General features: G+C 44.1%; 1 protein-coding gene across 1 annotated transcript; it reads right to left on the reverse strand.

The window, feature by feature from the left end:
- Positions 1-855: 855 nt before the first annotated feature.
- Polr2m (RNA polymerase II subunit M) lies at positions 856-8,050 on the reverse strand. The gene is given in 4 exon segments (NM_183402.2): positions 856-1,942; positions 3,650-3,854; positions 5,452-6,084; positions 7,899-8,050. Coding segments are annotated over 4 exon segments (1,095 nt in total). The 5' UTR covers positions 8,012-8,050; the 3' UTR covers positions 856-1,798.
- Positions 8,051-18,243: the final 10,193 nt, after the last annotated feature.

Genomic DNA, 18,243 nt, shown 5'->3' on the forward strand with positions numbered 1-18,243 from the left:
GCAGGCTCCTGGATAAAGCCAAAATGAAGCATCATAGACTATGTCAAAGTCAATCGGCCCACTAAAATGAAGGGTAAAGGGTAGGACACCTCTCATAAGAACTGAGAAGGGAAGCAGGAACTCTCCAAAAGATTGCAATGTGTGGACAATGCCATTCTCAGAAAAAAAAAAAAAAAAAGCTCTTCAAAGACTAGCAGTCAGCAACCTATAAAGCCAATATTAAAAAAAAACAAAAAAAAAAAAAAAACCCAGCCTTCACTAAGAAACATGTATTTTAACGGCATTTAAATTTTCAGTAATTTGTGAATGTCTTTTAAGTATTAACTTTAAATTATTTATCTATAGTCTGGGACTATAAATAGCTATGGAGCAGCCAGGAACAACATATTGTGGTTGAGATGTAAAACATTTAATACAGGAAATGTTTGCAAAACATAAAGCAAATTGAGACTATTTCTATAAGATGGCTGCATAGGAAGTCAGTCAAAGTACACATACTCAACCATTAGCAGACCGAGTGCTTAGCTCAAGGGGACTGACTTCAACTTCATGCTTCAACTCTCCTTTGCCAGCCTTCCAGAAACACTAGTTCATTCCAATAAAGAATACCAAACGTCTGTTCTGAAATCATCTATTAGTTTTAAAACCACAGGTTCCATATTTTTCTTAGAGCAACCTTTTCTTGGTGGGAGAGATACGGAGTGCTTACACTAGAAGCATCCACTGTGGAATCAAGCCCTTCCCAGTGCACATGTATCTGATTTATATGAATTTTAAGTCCAATTTCATGTATAGATACTACTTTTAAAGAAATGAAACTCAAACAAGTACCAAGAAAATATCACCATTAGCATGTGGAGTTGCTCTGATTGGTATTTTATTTCTCCTTTACAAGTTCCACATAATAGACAAAGGCTTTTTGATAACATTGTTATCTTTGCTGAAAACGATCATATAATCATTTTAAACAACACAAATGTGTACATACATGACTGAGGTTTCTGCGCCTATAAACATCTCTGTGGGTTTAACAAGGAAAAAAGCAATATACTGATAATTCAACTGTAACTCTTAGAAAAACACCGGTTTCCTTACCAAGCACGAGTGTCCTGTACAGGGACCTATCATCCAAGATGGCAATGAGTTCAGCCTAGGGCAGCCAGGAGCAGCTCCCCACACCGGCTCAGAAGACCCTCCCCACCCAGCACTTCTTCCAAGTGCTCCTTAACCTCATCACAGGAAGACAGCAGTCGCCCCAAGAGAGGACAGAGCAGCAGACACACTGGTTGTGGTTTCTGAGTGTCGTGTGCGGCATTTCACATCCAGCGTCTCAGGAACGTGTCCATGCAAGCATGCGTACCATTCTTTAGACTGCTCCCCTCATTTCTCGAGTGAGGGGACCAGGCCTTCCTAATTCACTTTAGGTGCCTGGGATAACAAAGTATTTCACCAGAAGGGGTGTAAGCAATGCTATCTGATAAGAATACGAAGAAGGAAAAAGCAGATATCTTAAAGAAAACGTGTGCTCTACTCACACTAAAATATCAGACCAATGCACAATATACTGCAAAACTGTAACACAATACGGCCAAACACAATGTTCAAATATTAAACTGTTCAAGCATGTGAAGATCATCTTCTGAAAGACAAACTGGGTTCATATTTGTAGCTACCTTTGTATAACTTAAAAAACTGCTGTCCCTCAACAAGGTCTGACACTGTCTTGATACTTGTTAGGAAGTTCAATGAGACAATGTAAGCTCAACAGTCAACTCCCGGGATCTCCCAGCGCTCATCTTCAGCATTCGTCCGAGGACTGGGCATCATCTTCATCCCTCACTTCTCGGTATCTCCCTGAAGACTCCCCTTCTGGATTGAAGCTCTGCATTTTAATATTCAGTCTCTCGGCTAGTTTCTGTGCTGCGAGCTTCGCCTGCATCTCCTTCAAAACAAAAAACAAAGCAAAGTTATACATCCACAACTCCCCTTAGATATTTCAACAGGTCTGCAGATAAGGAACATTGACACTCACTGTCTCTCTGACAAAACAAGAAGTTGACAGCAGTGTCCTGTCAAGACATGGGGCAATATCTCCAAGAGCTGTCAGCCTGTTGCAGTTGCTAGTGATTTCCATGAGCAAGGAATGCAGCAATCAAAACAGCTTACCTCCACACAAGAAACTGAAAAATCAGCTTGGCACTACAGCAACCATTAACGGACACACCAAGTGTGGTGTGCACAGCGAACGACCTGCCTGTGTTAGAAACCAATGTGGTACTGACATCTCCAACTGACAAGACTTTCTTCTCTAGATTAAATCATGTTTTCTAGGTTTCAATGGCACAAAAAGAGCCAAGACATTAATGCTGCATGCTGACTGCTCCTTGCTGAGTTAAGTCAATTAATACTTGAAAAGGTCCAAGTAAATTCAGACTTGCAGTGGACTTTTCCACACACAAGACTTGACTCAAACTGCTGGCAGGCTTCACGGCTCATCCCTGATTCACCTTTCCCACCACCCACACTTCAGCAAGTCCTTCATCTCTGCCCACGATATGGGTAGGCATAACTGGTATCTACTATTACTATTCCGTCAAGGCAACCCATTTCAAGCTGAGGGTTTAGCTTAAAAATATTTCAAGTAGTAGTTAAAACCAGAGACAGCTCACAGGTCATTCCTCTAGCACAGCGGTTGGATCTGATGCTAATCCTAATGCACTGGGAGAAGAAACACAAAAGGCCATAGAGATATTACTCCATGCAGGCTAAATGCTTAGGGAAAGCCAGGGTGGAACCACAGCTAGTCTGACTTTCATAGATGCAGGTACCTGACTAAAGTCCAGCTAAGCTGTTCAGGAGAGGGGATGCTGTTTTCCCAGAAACTCAGTATTACAGTCTAAACATAACTAATCCTTCCGATTCTCCCAAGGATTCTCGTACTTATGTCTCCCATCCTGCTAATCTGAGCACAAACTTTATCAATATTATATACTTTATTATAGACAGGGTCTCACCATCTAACTCTGGCTGGCTGAGAACTTGCTATATAGATCAGGCTAGCCTCAAACGCAGAGGTTTTTGCCTCCCAACTGCTAGAATTAAAGTGCTAAGACTAAAGGTACACACTGCCACACCTGATCAATATACATTAAAAATATTCTACGCAGAACATAGTGCTATATATAACTGATTAAGACCCAAAGTAGGAGGAACCTCTATTCTCACGGGAACCATGAATTATGGCCTCAAGCCCTTTTATCAGTAGTTGGTAACTCAGCATGACCTCTTGCCCTTCTGCATTGGCCCCTGCTCTGTAGGAGATGAAACCGTCTCCCTACATCTCTAAGCAGGTCCCTGAGTGAGGTCTTACCAAGAAACTGCCACATGGGAGTTTGCATATACTGTCCCAAGCAGCAGCAGGGTGATCCCCATCACTCCAATCCTCTCTCCTGTCTATTGGTAAATCACTGAGCTTTCTTATAGTCCTAGCAACTCTGTGGCTGAAAACTAGTGGCATTATGTCTAAGAGCTAATGATCTCAGCCAACCACATCTCTAGAATCTGATCCCTCTATTCAGCCAAAGTAAATTCTAATTCCTAAAGCGGCAGCCAACACACAGACAAGAAAAATCCAAGACTCTAGAATTACCTCATAATTCTGCTTCTGCTCTTTCTGCAGAGCCAGTGACTCTTCTATGGAGAGCAGCTGTGCAGGCAGGTGGTGGAGCGGAAGAAGGCGTGCTGCTGTGACATCATCAAGATGCTGCCTAGCCCTGCGTCGATGCTCTTCTGAGGAAGCAGGAGACTGACCCTTGTGACAATGACTTGATGAGTCACTCTGTTGTGTGGGTAACCTAAAAAAGGAAAAGCAGGCTTAATCAATCCATGCTTAAGTACGAAGTTGGTCTTTAACCCAGGATACTACTGCTTCTACAAGGTTAACATAAAGCAGGCTACGAGTATTTGCTGCTGACAGTGGATATATATACAGATACAAACCTGCCTTTCTTTCCTCTTCACACCATATATTCATTTCATTCACTCAACATTCCTAATGCTGTGACCATTTAATAGTTTCTTGTGTTGTGGTAACCTCAACCATAACATCATTTTCTTTTCTACTTCATAACTATAGCTGTGCAACTGTTACAGAATCATAACATATCTGATATGCAGACTATCTGATGTCTAACTCCTGTGAAAGGGGCTGAGGATCTGCTAGCATACCCTTACCTCACTGTGTGCTCAAACCTCCACTCACCCATAAACCCAATGCCATGTGTCTCCTGCAGCCTCTCCAGGTCTCTTCGTGCACAGGCTGCACTTTCTCTCAAACTTACTACTAATTCTGGTGGCCCTCACTGCCCATCCCTCACCTTTCCTGTTCCTAGTCACATGGCTGTGATTAGGCCACCTTACTCTTTCTGACACTCCTGGTTTCTTAATTGTAACCTTCTGGAAGTGAGACAGACACCACAGGATGATACCCCTTCATCCAGATGCCTTCACCAAAGGTTATTTTCCTAGTTAAAAAAATTAATGTGCTATCACCTTGTTTTCTAAATAGAAGAAACCATTTAAAGTTATAACATTAATAATCAGTAGGTTAGGGTTAAGTCTGCAACAACAAATATGCTGTGGGTCTTCTGAAGCATTCAGCTTCACCAAGGAGGAACACCCACGTTCCCTCCTCTCATCTGATGTCACCTATGTAAAGACGGGCAGTCAACTAGCACTACTTCCTGGCATAGTTGGTCTAACTGCTACAAATGCAGTTTTCTCCTCAAAGAGTTCTTGTTGTTCTGATGATCTCAGAAATTTAGCAAAGCACTCAAAAGCAAAATTCCCAGCCCCCTTTCCCCCAAATCTATGTTTAGTTATATTTTTAGAAAAAAAATCCTTTTAGCCTCCTTTCCCTGAAAATTGCTATCATTTAGTTTAAATTTCTTCCAAGTTTGGAAATCTTGAGTGCTCTAGAGTCCAACCTCTTTAAGGAGCAGACTCCTACTTGACTATGTCCATATAGCTCTGTTGCCTACTTGTAATGAGCACAGTTTTATTTTTTCCTACTGAATAGCCCATTAGTTCCTACAATTGCTTGTCTTGGCTTACACAGCAATTGAGGGGGAGTTGCACACCAGCAAATGGTACTGACAAAAGTCACGATACATTTACCCTCCCACTCTTTGTTTATTATGAAATATTGGCTAAGTATCTTGAAACACACGATTCCCCATCTGCTATTTAAAACCCTTTCAATGACTCGCCTTCAAAACTAACATTTTTTTCTAAAAGCAGACCTCCATTTCAGCCACTCTGATTTACTTTCACGGTCTGATCGCTCCTACCTACAAGCTCTACACATAACATTCCCTCAACTAGTATGGCACTCTGAATTCTCTCCGAGCTCCACACACATTCTTAAGACAAGCCTGTTCCTGGGACACTTACACATTGGTCTTAAACTTATGAGGAGGGGGCACTGGGTTTTTAGCTCGCATTTCTAGCACTTTCATGTAATGAGGCTTCTTAGGAGTCTCACTCTGCAGTCCTGGAAAGTTCTCAGTGCTGGTGTTTTCTTCTGAGGGTTCAGTCTGGTCTGCAATTGTGATCTTTTGCAATTTAGTGATAAACAGACTGTCGACACTGCTGGAAATCTCTTCCACTTGACTTGAATGCTGGGGGAGATGTTCATTAACTTCAGATGAGGGATCCTGGGTTGTGATGCGGGCAGACGGGCAGGTATTCACTGTGCAGCCAGTCGCCAAAGTCTCTTCATTGCCTTTGTGAGTGAGATGTGTAGGTCCCTGTGTTTCTGAGGTTGTTTTAGATGATTCAATGTCTACTGAGGAACATTCAGGAACTAATGATGAAGTATCAAGCATCAGGTCAGAATTCTGGGCCTTGTCTATGTCGGTATCAACTCTTGTGGTTGCTTTATGCCTTAGCTTACAGTCTACACTAACAGGATGAAATAGTTCAGTTCTCCCTCTGACCTCTTCACGTTCTGAAATGGCAGCTTTCAGTTTGGCAATGGTGTCTGAGATCTTTTTACCTTTGTCGGGCAATTTGCAAATGAATTTTCTGTGGAGTGGAAAAGAGAAACCAACATGTATACATTACAGTCATGTTTTTTAAACATGAAGACACAGTATTTAAAAGGCAAAATGTAATCAAAGAAAAACTGGCTTAAGTTTTTAAAAAAAAATCTGATTTTCTTTAATCTGGATTAAAACAATCAAAACAGATATATTCTAACCCTTCCCCCAAGTGAGTGCTTTGAATGGGTAATAATTTAATCAAATCAGAACTTCAGGAATAAAAGTTGTGTCTTCCTCATCTGAAATTCTTTAAGCCTGGACATTGATTGGCTCGTCCATGGAAAATCTCACACTTGACCAAATGTGCTGCAGTCAAATCCCAAGCTATGAAGAACATGGTACAAAATTACCTTCAAGCCATGTGTAAGAAACAACGGAAACTTATTTGTAGATTTGGGTCTTGACTCTACACATACACACACTCCAAGCCTCCTAAAAATACGAGATTCTGGCCTCAAGCATTTAGGAAAATAAAGAGATGCTTAGTCCACAGTACAACAAACATGATAAAACTAGTTAGTGGTTTTTAACCGTGGTCTCTGAACCCTAATGGAGCAGAGTCAAAGGTCTGCCAGAGATCACATGATGGGATAACATCCCTATCTCACAAAGGAAGATGGACTTGCTTATGTGGTTTTGTTTCAAAGAATTTTCAGCTGCTTCTGACAAACTGGTAATATTTCTAGACTCAGCATATATAAACAGGAGCTCTTTGAGATGCCCAATAATTTATACATATAAAAATGTCCCAAGATCAAAAGGTTAATTCACTGCTAAAATTAATAACCTATTCTGGAAAAGTCAAAACACCTACCTGTATCTACTAGAAACCCCTCCTGCCAAGTGGTGACTGGCTCCTGTCCTTCAGTGACAAAAATTCCCTTTCTGGTTCTTTTTCTTGGTTATATAACAAACGGAGAAGGGGAGTAAACCTTAGGTCTCCTATTCTTCCTGATACATTTATTCCCAGGTTTTCAATACTGTTAATGCCTCTCTGCAACTGAGTTCCTCTAGTTTTTCAGCCTCTTCTACCTTGAGCTTAGTACCTATTCCTCAGGGTTTTAATCAGCTGGCTTTTAATTAACTAAATGCCTACCATTATTCCCCTCAACTAAATACACCCGAAATAAAAAAATTAACCTAACATTCATTCCTCTCTCCCAATTTCCCTATTATCCTTTGTTGCTCCCCAGAAATTTCAACCACCTGTTAACTATTAATATATATTTGTCTCCAAATTACTAAACCAGTACGTAAGTTCTCCCAATCCCTCGATTGCGTTCATGGTCCATTTCCTCCTCCTTGTTGAAAAAAATCTCTCAGGAAATATCCTTTTGGCGTCTTCTGCCTCTTATTCCTTCAATTCCTAGACAAAGCTGCCTTTAAGAAATTCGCTATCATCTTCTCCCCTACTACAGACGAGCCAAACTTTCTAGACCCAATTAACCACGTAACCAATTTACAGCTCCCCATCTCCAATAGTTCGGAAAAGAGTGGGACTTTAGGTAGAGAAAAGGAAATCAACACGTTCTGATCAAGAGGATTCGATACACGAGCTCTTTTCAAAGCTACAGTGCGAACATGGAATCGAGGGCGCTGCTGCCTAGTGAGGGCCGGGCAGCATGGAGCCATGCCCGCGCATAGGACGGGCCTGGCCGGGAGGCCTGGCCACGCAAGGTCACCTTCGCGCGACAGGCCGCGGTGTGGGGCGGGAGACCAGTCCCTCGATCCCGATGCCCGAGAGCCCGTTCCCTGATCCCTATTTCGGGCAACCGCGATCCCCGGACCACCGCTTACTCGTTGCGCAAAAGTCTCTCCTGGCGCCTCAACCTCTCCCGCAGCTCCGCCGAACTCTGCCGCCCCAAGTCCTCGGGAGCTGGGGGCTCGAAGCCGCGGGGCAGCGAGCACATTGCGCACGGGCTGCGGCTGGTGCGGCGGGCAGGGTTCCCCAGCAGGGCCCACGGCGGGCGCAGGCTCCGCGGCCGGCGGCGACTCTGGAGCGCGAGCGGGAGTCGCCATTTTCCCGGAAGAGCACGGCTTCTCCGAGCCGAATGGAGCTTTATTGAAATGCCGGAAACGGACAGGGCCAGGAATAGGGGGCGCCCGAGGAAGCGCACAGGGGCGGAAGTTGCATCACCGCCGAAGCCTCTGGGTTTGGCGGGCTTTCTCTGGATGTGTCCTTTACTTTCCCGGCTTTTCGCCTGCGCTTTGAGAAAGTATACGACACTCAAATCAAAGATTTACTGACTCACTTCTAATAAGTGAAATACGACAGAAGTAATAGAGTGTCACATCTAAGATTAAGCAATCAAATTTTTGGACAAGAATTTTACAGGGATTTCTGATGAACAATATTCACAGTAAAAATAAATAACAAGGGGTTGGAGGGATGTCTCAATGGCTAAGAGTACATACCGCTCTTGCAAAAGACCAGAGGTTGGGTACCAGCGCCCCTATTGGGTAGCTCACGGATGCCTTTAAACTGCAGCTCCGGGGCGCCTCACAAACTCTGGCTTCTCCAGACACCTGTGTGCAAGCACGCACAGGCGAGCACATACACACAATTTAAATATAAATCTTCAAAAATTAACAAATGACCAACATAACTAGCTATAAAAATGCATATTAGAAACACAATATAGTCAGGTGTGGTGGCGCAGGCCTCTAAGTCTGGCAGTTGGGAGGCAGAGTATATTTAGTTGTTTTCAGTTATTAGTGATCATAAATCAAGTCACTGTCAACATAAACTTTCATTTCTCTTAAAAACGGGCTTATTAGGCCACACTACCAAAGGGAAGGAAAAGGAAGAACAGCTCCATTCTGTTCCCTTCCGCCTCCTGAGAAGTTCCCCTAATCTTTTAGGAATTTCAACCCAGGTCAAACCAGGGTTTGTAGTTTTAATGCTGAAAATATTCAGGACTAGCAGAGTAGGAGTCTAATAAAAAATACTTTTGGGTTGGAGAGATGGCTCAGTGGTTAAGAGCATTGACTGTTCTTCTAGAGGTCCTGAGTTAAAATCCCAGCAACCACATGGTGGCTCACACTCATCTATAATGAGATCTGATTCCCTCTTCTGGTGTGTCTGAAGACCGTAACAGTGTACTTATAAATAATAAATAAATAAATAAAATGTTAAAAACATTTTCATAGAGGCTACTTAGGAGTGTTGAGACAGAGAGGTGCTTAGATGGAACAAATGATGTACCCAGATGTGCACGTGGGCTTCTCAAGGGAGAGCCACACTTCATTGTTTTACAACTTATACATGATGGATTTTGAAGCAATTGTCTTTGAAGCATTGCTAAGAAATCTAAGAGACTGCAGCGTGTGGTTCTGGACTGTTGGGTTCCATGAAATCCACATATCAGAAATGAACTCTTTCTGGACTATAGAAGAATTTCTGGTGATAAAAGCCAATATTCTTCAAGAACTTTTGAGATGGGTTCACCATCACCAGAAGGAGTCTTCCCTGCAGCTACTCTCCAACTTGAAATCCATGTGATTTCTCTACTGACACTTCTCTCCCGCTCTCTCTGACCTATCTCTTGCTATTTCCATTATTTTCTTCCCCTCTCCTGCATCCCTACCCCGACCATGTCCAATCTGCTTCTTCTCTCTGCTCTGGACCCTTCCAGATGCCTCTGGATGGTTTCTCTCACTTATTCACAATAAAAACCCCAAGCCTAATAACAGAGCAGCCCTGTCTACAGTTTCTTCACTGAGCTCCCTCACATACACTGACAAGACTATAACTGATAAGGTAAAAATACAGGTCAGAGGGATACGGGAGGTAGAACACCTTTGCTGTAAACAGAGTTAACAGCCTTGTTTGAGAGTTCTAGAAAAATGTTTAGAGAAGGAATAAGGATTCGCTCAAAGTAGAATACACCCAGGACTTAAGCCTGGCTCGCTACTGTTGTAACAGAAAGTCTTCTTTATGAAAGGAATGTCTGTCAGTAGCCTTTGAAGCAGATGTGCTCGAGTTCTTGCTTCTCAGCTGCTAGCAAGAGACTTCGACAAGTCTGTGAGGTGGGAGGATCCTTTTTCTTCCCGTGTCCCCGTAGTTTCCCCCCTCTTTCTATCCTGCCTCATTATAGGGTAAATGGATGTTTAACTTCTTAAGAAGCCATGGGCTAAGTGAATATTTCATTTCTAAGAAGCCACCTCACTATTTACAACACATCCCTATTGTTTTTCACTCCACAGGCACTGTCTGTGACCACATCGTTCCAGCACCTCCTCACAGGTTAATTTTTATTTCATTTTGCTTTAAAATTTTTCAGCCACCGGGGTTGGGGATTTAGCTCAGTAGTAAAGCGCTTGCCTAGGAAGTACAAGGCCCTGGGTTCGGTCCCCAGCTCCGAAAAAAAGAAGCAAAAAAAAAATTTTTTTTTCAGCCACTAGCCCTTCTGCCCAAGTACCCTAGCTTGGAGACTCTTCAGACATATCACAGACTCCTACACTAAATGCTTTTCTAGTATTGGGATAATTAATATTGTCAATCAACAGGCTAGGCAGGAGCTCCAGAGCGTGTTCGTGAGGCAGGTTTTAGATTGGGTTGAGTGAAGTGGAAAGAGCCCTTTTAACTGTGGGCAGCACCATTGCACAGGCTGGGGTCTAGGGCTGAATAAAAACGAGAGATTGAGCTAAGCACCAACAGTCATCTCTCTCTACTTCTTGATTGCAACGCAATATGAGTGACTTCCTCCCACTCCTGCTACCATGGTTTCGCCATGATGTGCTGGATCCTCAAAGTGTGCAGCTAAATAAACCTTCCCTTGGATTTGCTGTTGTCATAAACGTGTGTGTGTGTGTGTGTGTGTGTGTGTGTGAGAGAGAGAGAGAGAGAGAGAGGGGGGGGGGGGAGAGTATTCACTCCAAGAACAGCTGACATGATCCATGAACACTGACAGAATAGTAAGGTAGAGGGATGGACTCAGAGTTCCCAAAGGTCATTAACAAGCATGAAGCAAATCCAATTTTCTTTCCTGATTGACTTGACTTTTCCCAGCAAAGTTTCCACTGGGAGTACGACATACTGAATTACCCAACAAACCCAAGCAGCAGCTACACCTAATGAGAAGGAGAGACACCACAGGGACTTTTGAACAATTGTGCCTGCTGTCCACACAGCACTCCAACCAACCTCCTCTTTTAGTCAGACCCCAAGTTGCCAAGACCCTTCTGACTCCTCTATCTACAGTCTATTCTCGCCCTCTTCCCTGTCACAGCCTCACAGAGGAGAGAGTTGAGGGGAGAGCAGAGAGGGGAAGGAAAGAATTGGGAAAGACAAAGGAGCTAAGGCACTAGTTGGGATCCCAGGGTCATCTCTAATGAGAGAGCAAGGAGTCCCTTGTCTACTTATAGACTGGGTGGTCACCGGGCAGAGAAGAAGAAAGCAGGGAGGGGGCGAGGAGTGAATGAAAACGTGGAATAAAAGGAGGAGGTCATGGCTACTCCTAAAGTATGGAGATTTTACTGCCAATACAAGGGAGAAAAGAGGCAGAGGAAAGAGTCCAGGCTGAACATGGCCAGCAGACTAAACAGAACCATGAGAGGAGAGAAGGGGAGGTGGGGGAGCAAGAGAGGAGCCACCGACCAAGAGAGGTGACCCAGGCCAGAAGATCAAGAGTAGCCACAATGCTGAGTTATATCAAAGTCAGGCTGGGGAAAGAATGCAGAAGCCCAGCTCCAAGAGGGAGAGCTTTAGGGTGGGGCGAGAGTGCTCTAACTAACCAAAGTTCAGCATTCCGGCCTTTTTGTTGAGGATAAAGGGAGATGTAATCTCTTCTAACACCTCCTCCTGCTGAAATTGGAGCTTTAGGAAGGCTGGGATGGTGATCAAAGGTCAGGAAGAGGGAGGAGTGCAGCCTGTTTTGTTCTCTGCCCAGGTTCTGTGGGACTACCTGGGACTAGGGGACTTCCAGGCGGTTTTTGAACAGTCTAGGATACAGGGGCTCAGGCTGGTCAGAAATTCCTTCAGAAGCCTCTAGGGCTGGTGTGTTTGGAAACATTTGCAGTCTTCAGGTAACTGGAAATCTGCTGGGACAGATGCAGACTAGGAACAGAAGGTACAGTTAGGGAGTTTAGGGGAATTTGGCGGAGGCGTACATTTGAAACTTCCCAGACTATGGTCCTGGTGGTTGGGGGAGGAGAGCAGTTCCAGCCTTGGGAATAGGCAGGTGGCAACCTTAGGAGTAACTTATCTGGAGTCCCTTTGACCTGCAAGAGGTGGGCCCCAGTTGACTTCCTGACGCTTGCATAATTTTTTTTTTTTTAGTTTACAAAAAGAGATAAAAGTTTTTGTAATCTGTACTGAAATCCACATTGTAGAAAAGTTAGTAGACTCATGCCTTTGAGTTATAATAATAACTTAGGATCCCAAAAATGATTCTGGGTTTAAAGTATTAACACTCCTTCCAGAGGGCTGGATATATAGATTGGACAGAGTTTGTTGTTGTTGTATTTGTTTTTGTTTGTTTTGGGCTTTTTTTTTTAGCACAATTGAGAAGTACTTTTAAGTATATATTTAGACAACCGAAGGAATTTAAAATTTTGAGCCTGTGTTTTCAGAACTCCATTAATCAATGTTAAAACTCTGAACTTTTGAAGTCTTGGTACAGCCTAGAGAGGGGGAAAAAAATCTGACACATTTTTAAACCCGTTTTGTGGGTTTTACCTCTTTCAGAGTGAAGTCCTTAAAGCAAACTGCCTTTCTCGGCTGGATACCTAGTAGCTCTAGAAACTGAGGCTTGATTTTCCCCATAAAAGGAACCGAGACCGCAGCTGCAGCCTTGGGGAAGGAGCCTGGTTCTCCTGTTGTTAATCTGACAAAGCTACAGCTAGCCTAGCCATGAATACCACCATAGGTCTAAGAAGGATAAATTACAATAGGAAGTATAATCCAAATGGTTATGTCTCTGCTAAAATGACAGAAACTGCTAACTGTACATGGGTGGTTACCCTAGGCTCCTGTGACCTCGATGGCTTCATTGGACAGCATAAAATCTTTAACTGTTGCACAAAACGGCATCAGCCTTTGGCTGCCAGACCCAGAAGGTCTGAGAGATTTTCCTGTAGGGAAGGAATCTATGACCAGGTAGAACACAACAGTCACCCCATTAGTGTCCACGGTTTGGACAGTGGTCTGGTAGAGGGACAGGCATGGGGCAGTTTTTCCCAGTGGTTAGCGTTACCACACTCCAGGTTGAATCTGGCAGATGAGAAGAGCCATCGACCAAGAAAGGTAGCCTGGGCCGAGAGACCAAGAGATCTGTATAGCCAAAATGGCGGAGTCGCATAGGAGTCAGGCTCGGGGAAAGGCAGGTGAAAGCCCAGCCCCTGGGAGGGAGGGGTTTAGGGGAGGGTGGGAAGTGCGAGAGTGAGATTTGTCCTGGGTTTAAAATCTAACAAGGGGGAGGGCGGTGGGTCTGGGTGGCCATTGTAAGGGGTAACTAGAGAAGTAAGGTGAGTCGAAGAATGATTGTCTGACAATTGATAAAATCTCTCTGACAGCCAGGCATTCCGGGGGATCCATAGAGTGAGGAGAGAAAAAGAGAATCTAGAAAAACAAATTCTTTTTATTCTAGGAACCAAACTAGTTTGGGGAACTGTTATTGTTTTGCCAAAATGGAGGCGCTTTATAAAATGTCATGGCTATAACTAACAGGAGACAAAGAAAGCAGAAGGCGGTAGGTAAGCGCAGTCACAGAGATGAGAGGCGCAGAGCACCGCAGGTCTATAGGAATTCAGTCATTTCCGGTCCAGCTCTAAAATCCAAAACTTGTACAAAATGTCACATTTCCTCCAGCTAATTTCCCTGAGATCTATCTAGGACACAGGGCAGCTTTCCTCAGCCATCCCAGGGTTTGAGTTGTAAAGGGCAGGCGCTCCACAAGAAAAGTCAATCCTTAAATTAGTTATCCAAACCGTTTGAGATGCGGGACTGAATGCTCAACTCCTATCTGGCTTTTTATCAGCAAATAGTAATTTAAAGCCATTTGCTGGGTTATGGTTCCTGGGCGGCAGCCTGCAGTCTATTAAAATTAATCCTGACAGAAGTCCCTCGTAGCTTTCTCCAGGGCCATCCAGGCCCCAGTTTATGGACAAGATGAACAGCCCACCCATCCCAGAGGGTCTGGGAGAGGAAGCACATTAAAATGGCTGCCTTCGTCTTTGTTTGCTCAGCTGCTTGAACAGACTAGAACTGGGGGAAATGGGATTAATTAAGGGGCAGTTGCCCATGGGGGAAAAATATAAGGACTCCGGTGAGAAAAATCTTCAACTAAGTAAGTTTCAATTGTAAGTCAGAGGAAAGGGCGGGCCCTTTTCCCCTTCAGAGCTACACACACGGTTGAGCGCTGCTTAGCCAGGACTTGCTCACCCAGCCCACCAGTGTGCTTTATGAACTGGACAGTACGGGAAGAGATGTTTGGGGTGAGGAAGAATTGCCAAATGTACGCTTCTTTGAATTTTCATTTAACTTTTCTTTTTAATGAGAAAGTCTAAGGACGATTCTTAGTTAATGAGCATGGCCATTTATGGACACTAAATGTTGGTAAGACTTTTTTTGTCTGAATAAACTCAAAAGAGAAATGAAAATATCCTTGAATATGCCCATGCCCTGATCTTTAGCACAGACCCTGTAGGCATTCTAGGTCACCTCCTACTTTTTCAAATGCCTTCTTCCTTTGTCTTACTTCCTTCCCTTTGTCACAGTGGCTGAAATTCCACCAATAAAAAGGCAATTTGGTTAACAAAGGCCTTTAGAGCCTTCTGAAGGGCTGTGGGCTGTCAGTCATCTGCAGAGGAACGCGTTGGTATCTTTTCCAAGAGGTCTGTTCATAAAAGCTCAGGTAAGATAATGACCTACAGTTAGAGTGGGATTTAAGAGGAGAGAAAATGGAGAGGATTTTGAGCACTCTGTGGAGAACAACAAGAGGTTGGGGAGAGGGAGAGAAGGCATCACATCATGATGCAGTGTTGAGGGTAGCAGGATGACCCAGGGGTTCTCATCCTGAGGACTGAGGAGGACAGGCAAAAAGAAGGAGATAGCAGAAACCAAACTTTGCTTAGGAGTCATTCAAGTTGCTTGCTGGAATGCAGGGAGGACCCTCCTGTTTAAAGGACCTCATTATTGCTGTTGCTGCTGTTTTTCATAAAACATCTAATACATTTTGTATCATAATTCTGGCTCTAAAAATATTTCAGGGCTAGGGAGGTGACTCAATATTTAAGAGCATGGCTGTGCCTCCAAAGGACCCAGCTTGCTTTCCAGTGCTCAGATGACAACCAGCAACCACCTAGAACTCCAGTTTCATCTTCTGGCCATCTTCTGGCATTTGGGCAGCAGGCAAGCACACGTACGTACATACATACATACATACACAGACACACACACACACACACACATACACACACAAACACACAGGCAAAACACTCATACACATTAAATAAATCTAAACAAAGTATTTAAGTAAAAAGAAAAATAGGCCCAAATGAATTATACTGGAGTAAAGGTGCCAGTTTGCCAAGTCTCTATGGCAAGAAGTTTCAGCCTTCCAGTTGCACAGAGAGACTATGGACTCTTTAGTGATAGGTGGGTACTTATTGTGATAACATCTACCACTCTTTTAAAATATTTAGTTTATTTTTAATTAGGTATACACGTATTCAGATGCAGGTGACAAGGGTGTCTGAGGAACCCAAGAGAGGGTGTTACGTGCCCCGAAGCCAGAGTTACAAGTTTTTGTATACCACTGGCACGCATGCTGGGAATTGATCTTGAGTTCTCTGCAAAAGAAGTCAACACACATTCCCAACCACATCGCCACCTTTCCTGCTAACCTCTGTTACTCTGTGGCTGGAGATCAGAGGCTAGTGAAGTAAAGACATTGGTGATCCACAGCCTAGAGCAGGAGAAAACAGACTATTCTCTCTCACCAGACCTGGCCAGAATCTGGTCTCCCTCACATGAAAAAGAAGAGCTCTGAACAGCGACAACCAGAGGTGGAAGGTAAGGAGGGGCATGGATGCCTGTGCAGTATGAAGTCAGGAGAGTTGTTCAGGAAAAAAGGAAAAGAAAAATCAGAAAACAAACAAACCATTTACCAAATGGGAGAGACATGACACAGGTAATCCAGATAGGAGAAGAAGGCAGTCCTGAGAAGATCAGTCAGGGACAGGCCAGGAGATGGCTCAGTGGGTAAAGACAGTAGGGTATAATTCTAGTGACCATAGATTAATCTCTGGGTCCCATGTATAGGTGGAATGAAAGAACCAATTCTACAGCAGTCCTCTGACACCCATACCCACACAGACAGACAAACGGATGGACAGATGGGCACACACACACACACACACACACACACACTTAAGAGAGAAGAGAGACTATAACAAGACAACTACAAAACAATCTACAACTAGGACTCAGGGGAAAGGGTCTGGACACTACTTGGTATTAAGTCCACAGATTACCCTCAGCCTAAGTTTCTTCCCTTTTAGAGAAGGGTGAAGAGCCATTCCACCAGGCTTCGCAATGCTCAAACTGTACACTTCTAAGATGGCTAGTGTTACAATACATTCTTTAGCAACATCTGCATCTATTTAAGCTCATAAACGTTGAGAAGAAATACGTGGTATGTTTTCAAACCAGGAAGCAGGTATCTCCTTTAAACAAACACTCCCCCGACTCTGAGGCAGTTCCAGGGTTAGCAGCTTTGCCGTACTCCCATGGCCATCCGTGTCTTACGGGACTGGATAATGTTTTCCACCACCTAGAATTCTTGAGCGTAATTTAATTTTCGTATCTGGTGGATGACAGCTTTGAGCCGTTTAAGATTATTTATAGGGTTAAAAATTGTAAATTTGTCAAAATATCAGACGACGAACAAATTATAATCAGTACTGTGGGAGGGAAGCCATTTTGAATGGGATGAAGAGAGAGGTCCTTTTGAAGAAATAAACAGTTTCTTGATAAGAAAGGAAACAGTTAATGGGAGCCGAGGGTTGCAAATTGAGGTTCTCTGGACACATTCAGTCTCCAGATGAAAGCCCAGTGTTGCATAAAGTTAAGAGTTGGAGAGCTTGCTCAGTGGTTATTGACTGTGTCCTATGTGAAAGGAAAAGGGTCAGCTCAGGAGTGGCAGGACCAAGTTCTCAGCACAAAGGGGATTTATTTACCCCAGAGGGACAGAGGGCAGGGGATAAGAGAAAAGGCAGGAGATAGAGGACAGGGAGAAGGGGAAGGGAAGAAGGGAAGGGGAGGAGGGGTGTTTGTCTCTAGAGGACAAAGGATTGCTTCAGGGTAGAGAGGAGGCAGGTGTGATACCTAGGAAAATGACAGTTTATAAAGGCACAACAGGGAATCCGTGAGAGGATGAGGTATTTAATTTTTAAAACATTTTATTGATTCTTTGTGAATTTGCACCCCAATTCTATTTCATCTCCATATCCCTTTATATCCACCCTCTGCCCTTGCAACCTCCTCCCAAAAGAAAATAAAAAAAAAAAAAACAAAAACAAAAACAAAAACCAAACCAAAGCAACAACAAAGCACCTCGTTGTGGAAGCTGTGGTGAGTCACGGCACCACAGTAGCCCCTTTTGTCCACACATCTTTACACAATTTACTTGCAATGAATCACTGGTCTAGTTCCAGGCCTCTGACTTCTGCTACACTATCAATACTGGATCCTCACCAGGACTCCTCTGGGAGATCCTGTTGTTGCCCTGTGTCATTGAGATCTGCCCCTTCGGATCTGCAAGACCATCCGGTTCTCCAGCACTGCTCCTGTTAGCTCACCCAGTGCTGCAGCTGGCAGGGGCAGAGCCAGCCCTCATTCTCTCATCCCCTCAGGGCTGGCTCTCCCACATCTATGCCACTAAGGTCAGCTCTTCTGTGCTGCCCAGGCAAGGTGCAGAGTCCACTCTCCCCTCTGCTGCAGCTGCTGAGGGGCAGGGCCAGCTCTCTTGCTCTCATGAGAAGGTGGGGGTTGAGGGTGGGCACAGCTCTCTTGCCTGCCACAGGTGGTGGAGGAACAAAAGGGGGCGTCTCTCCCTCACCCATACCACCAGGGGGCAGACAAGGGGTGGGGCAAGTCGTCCTGCACTCACTCTTGGGCCCAGGTCACCTGTGAATCCTT

The sequence above is a fragment of the Rattus norvegicus genome, chromosome 8 (assembly GCF_021556685.1).
Source record: "Rattus norvegicus strain SHRSP/BbbUtx chromosome 8, alternate assembly SHRSP_T2T, whole genome shotgun sequence".
Taxonomy (NCBI): domain Eukaryota; kingdom Metazoa; phylum Chordata; class Mammalia; order Rodentia; family Muridae; genus Rattus; species Rattus norvegicus.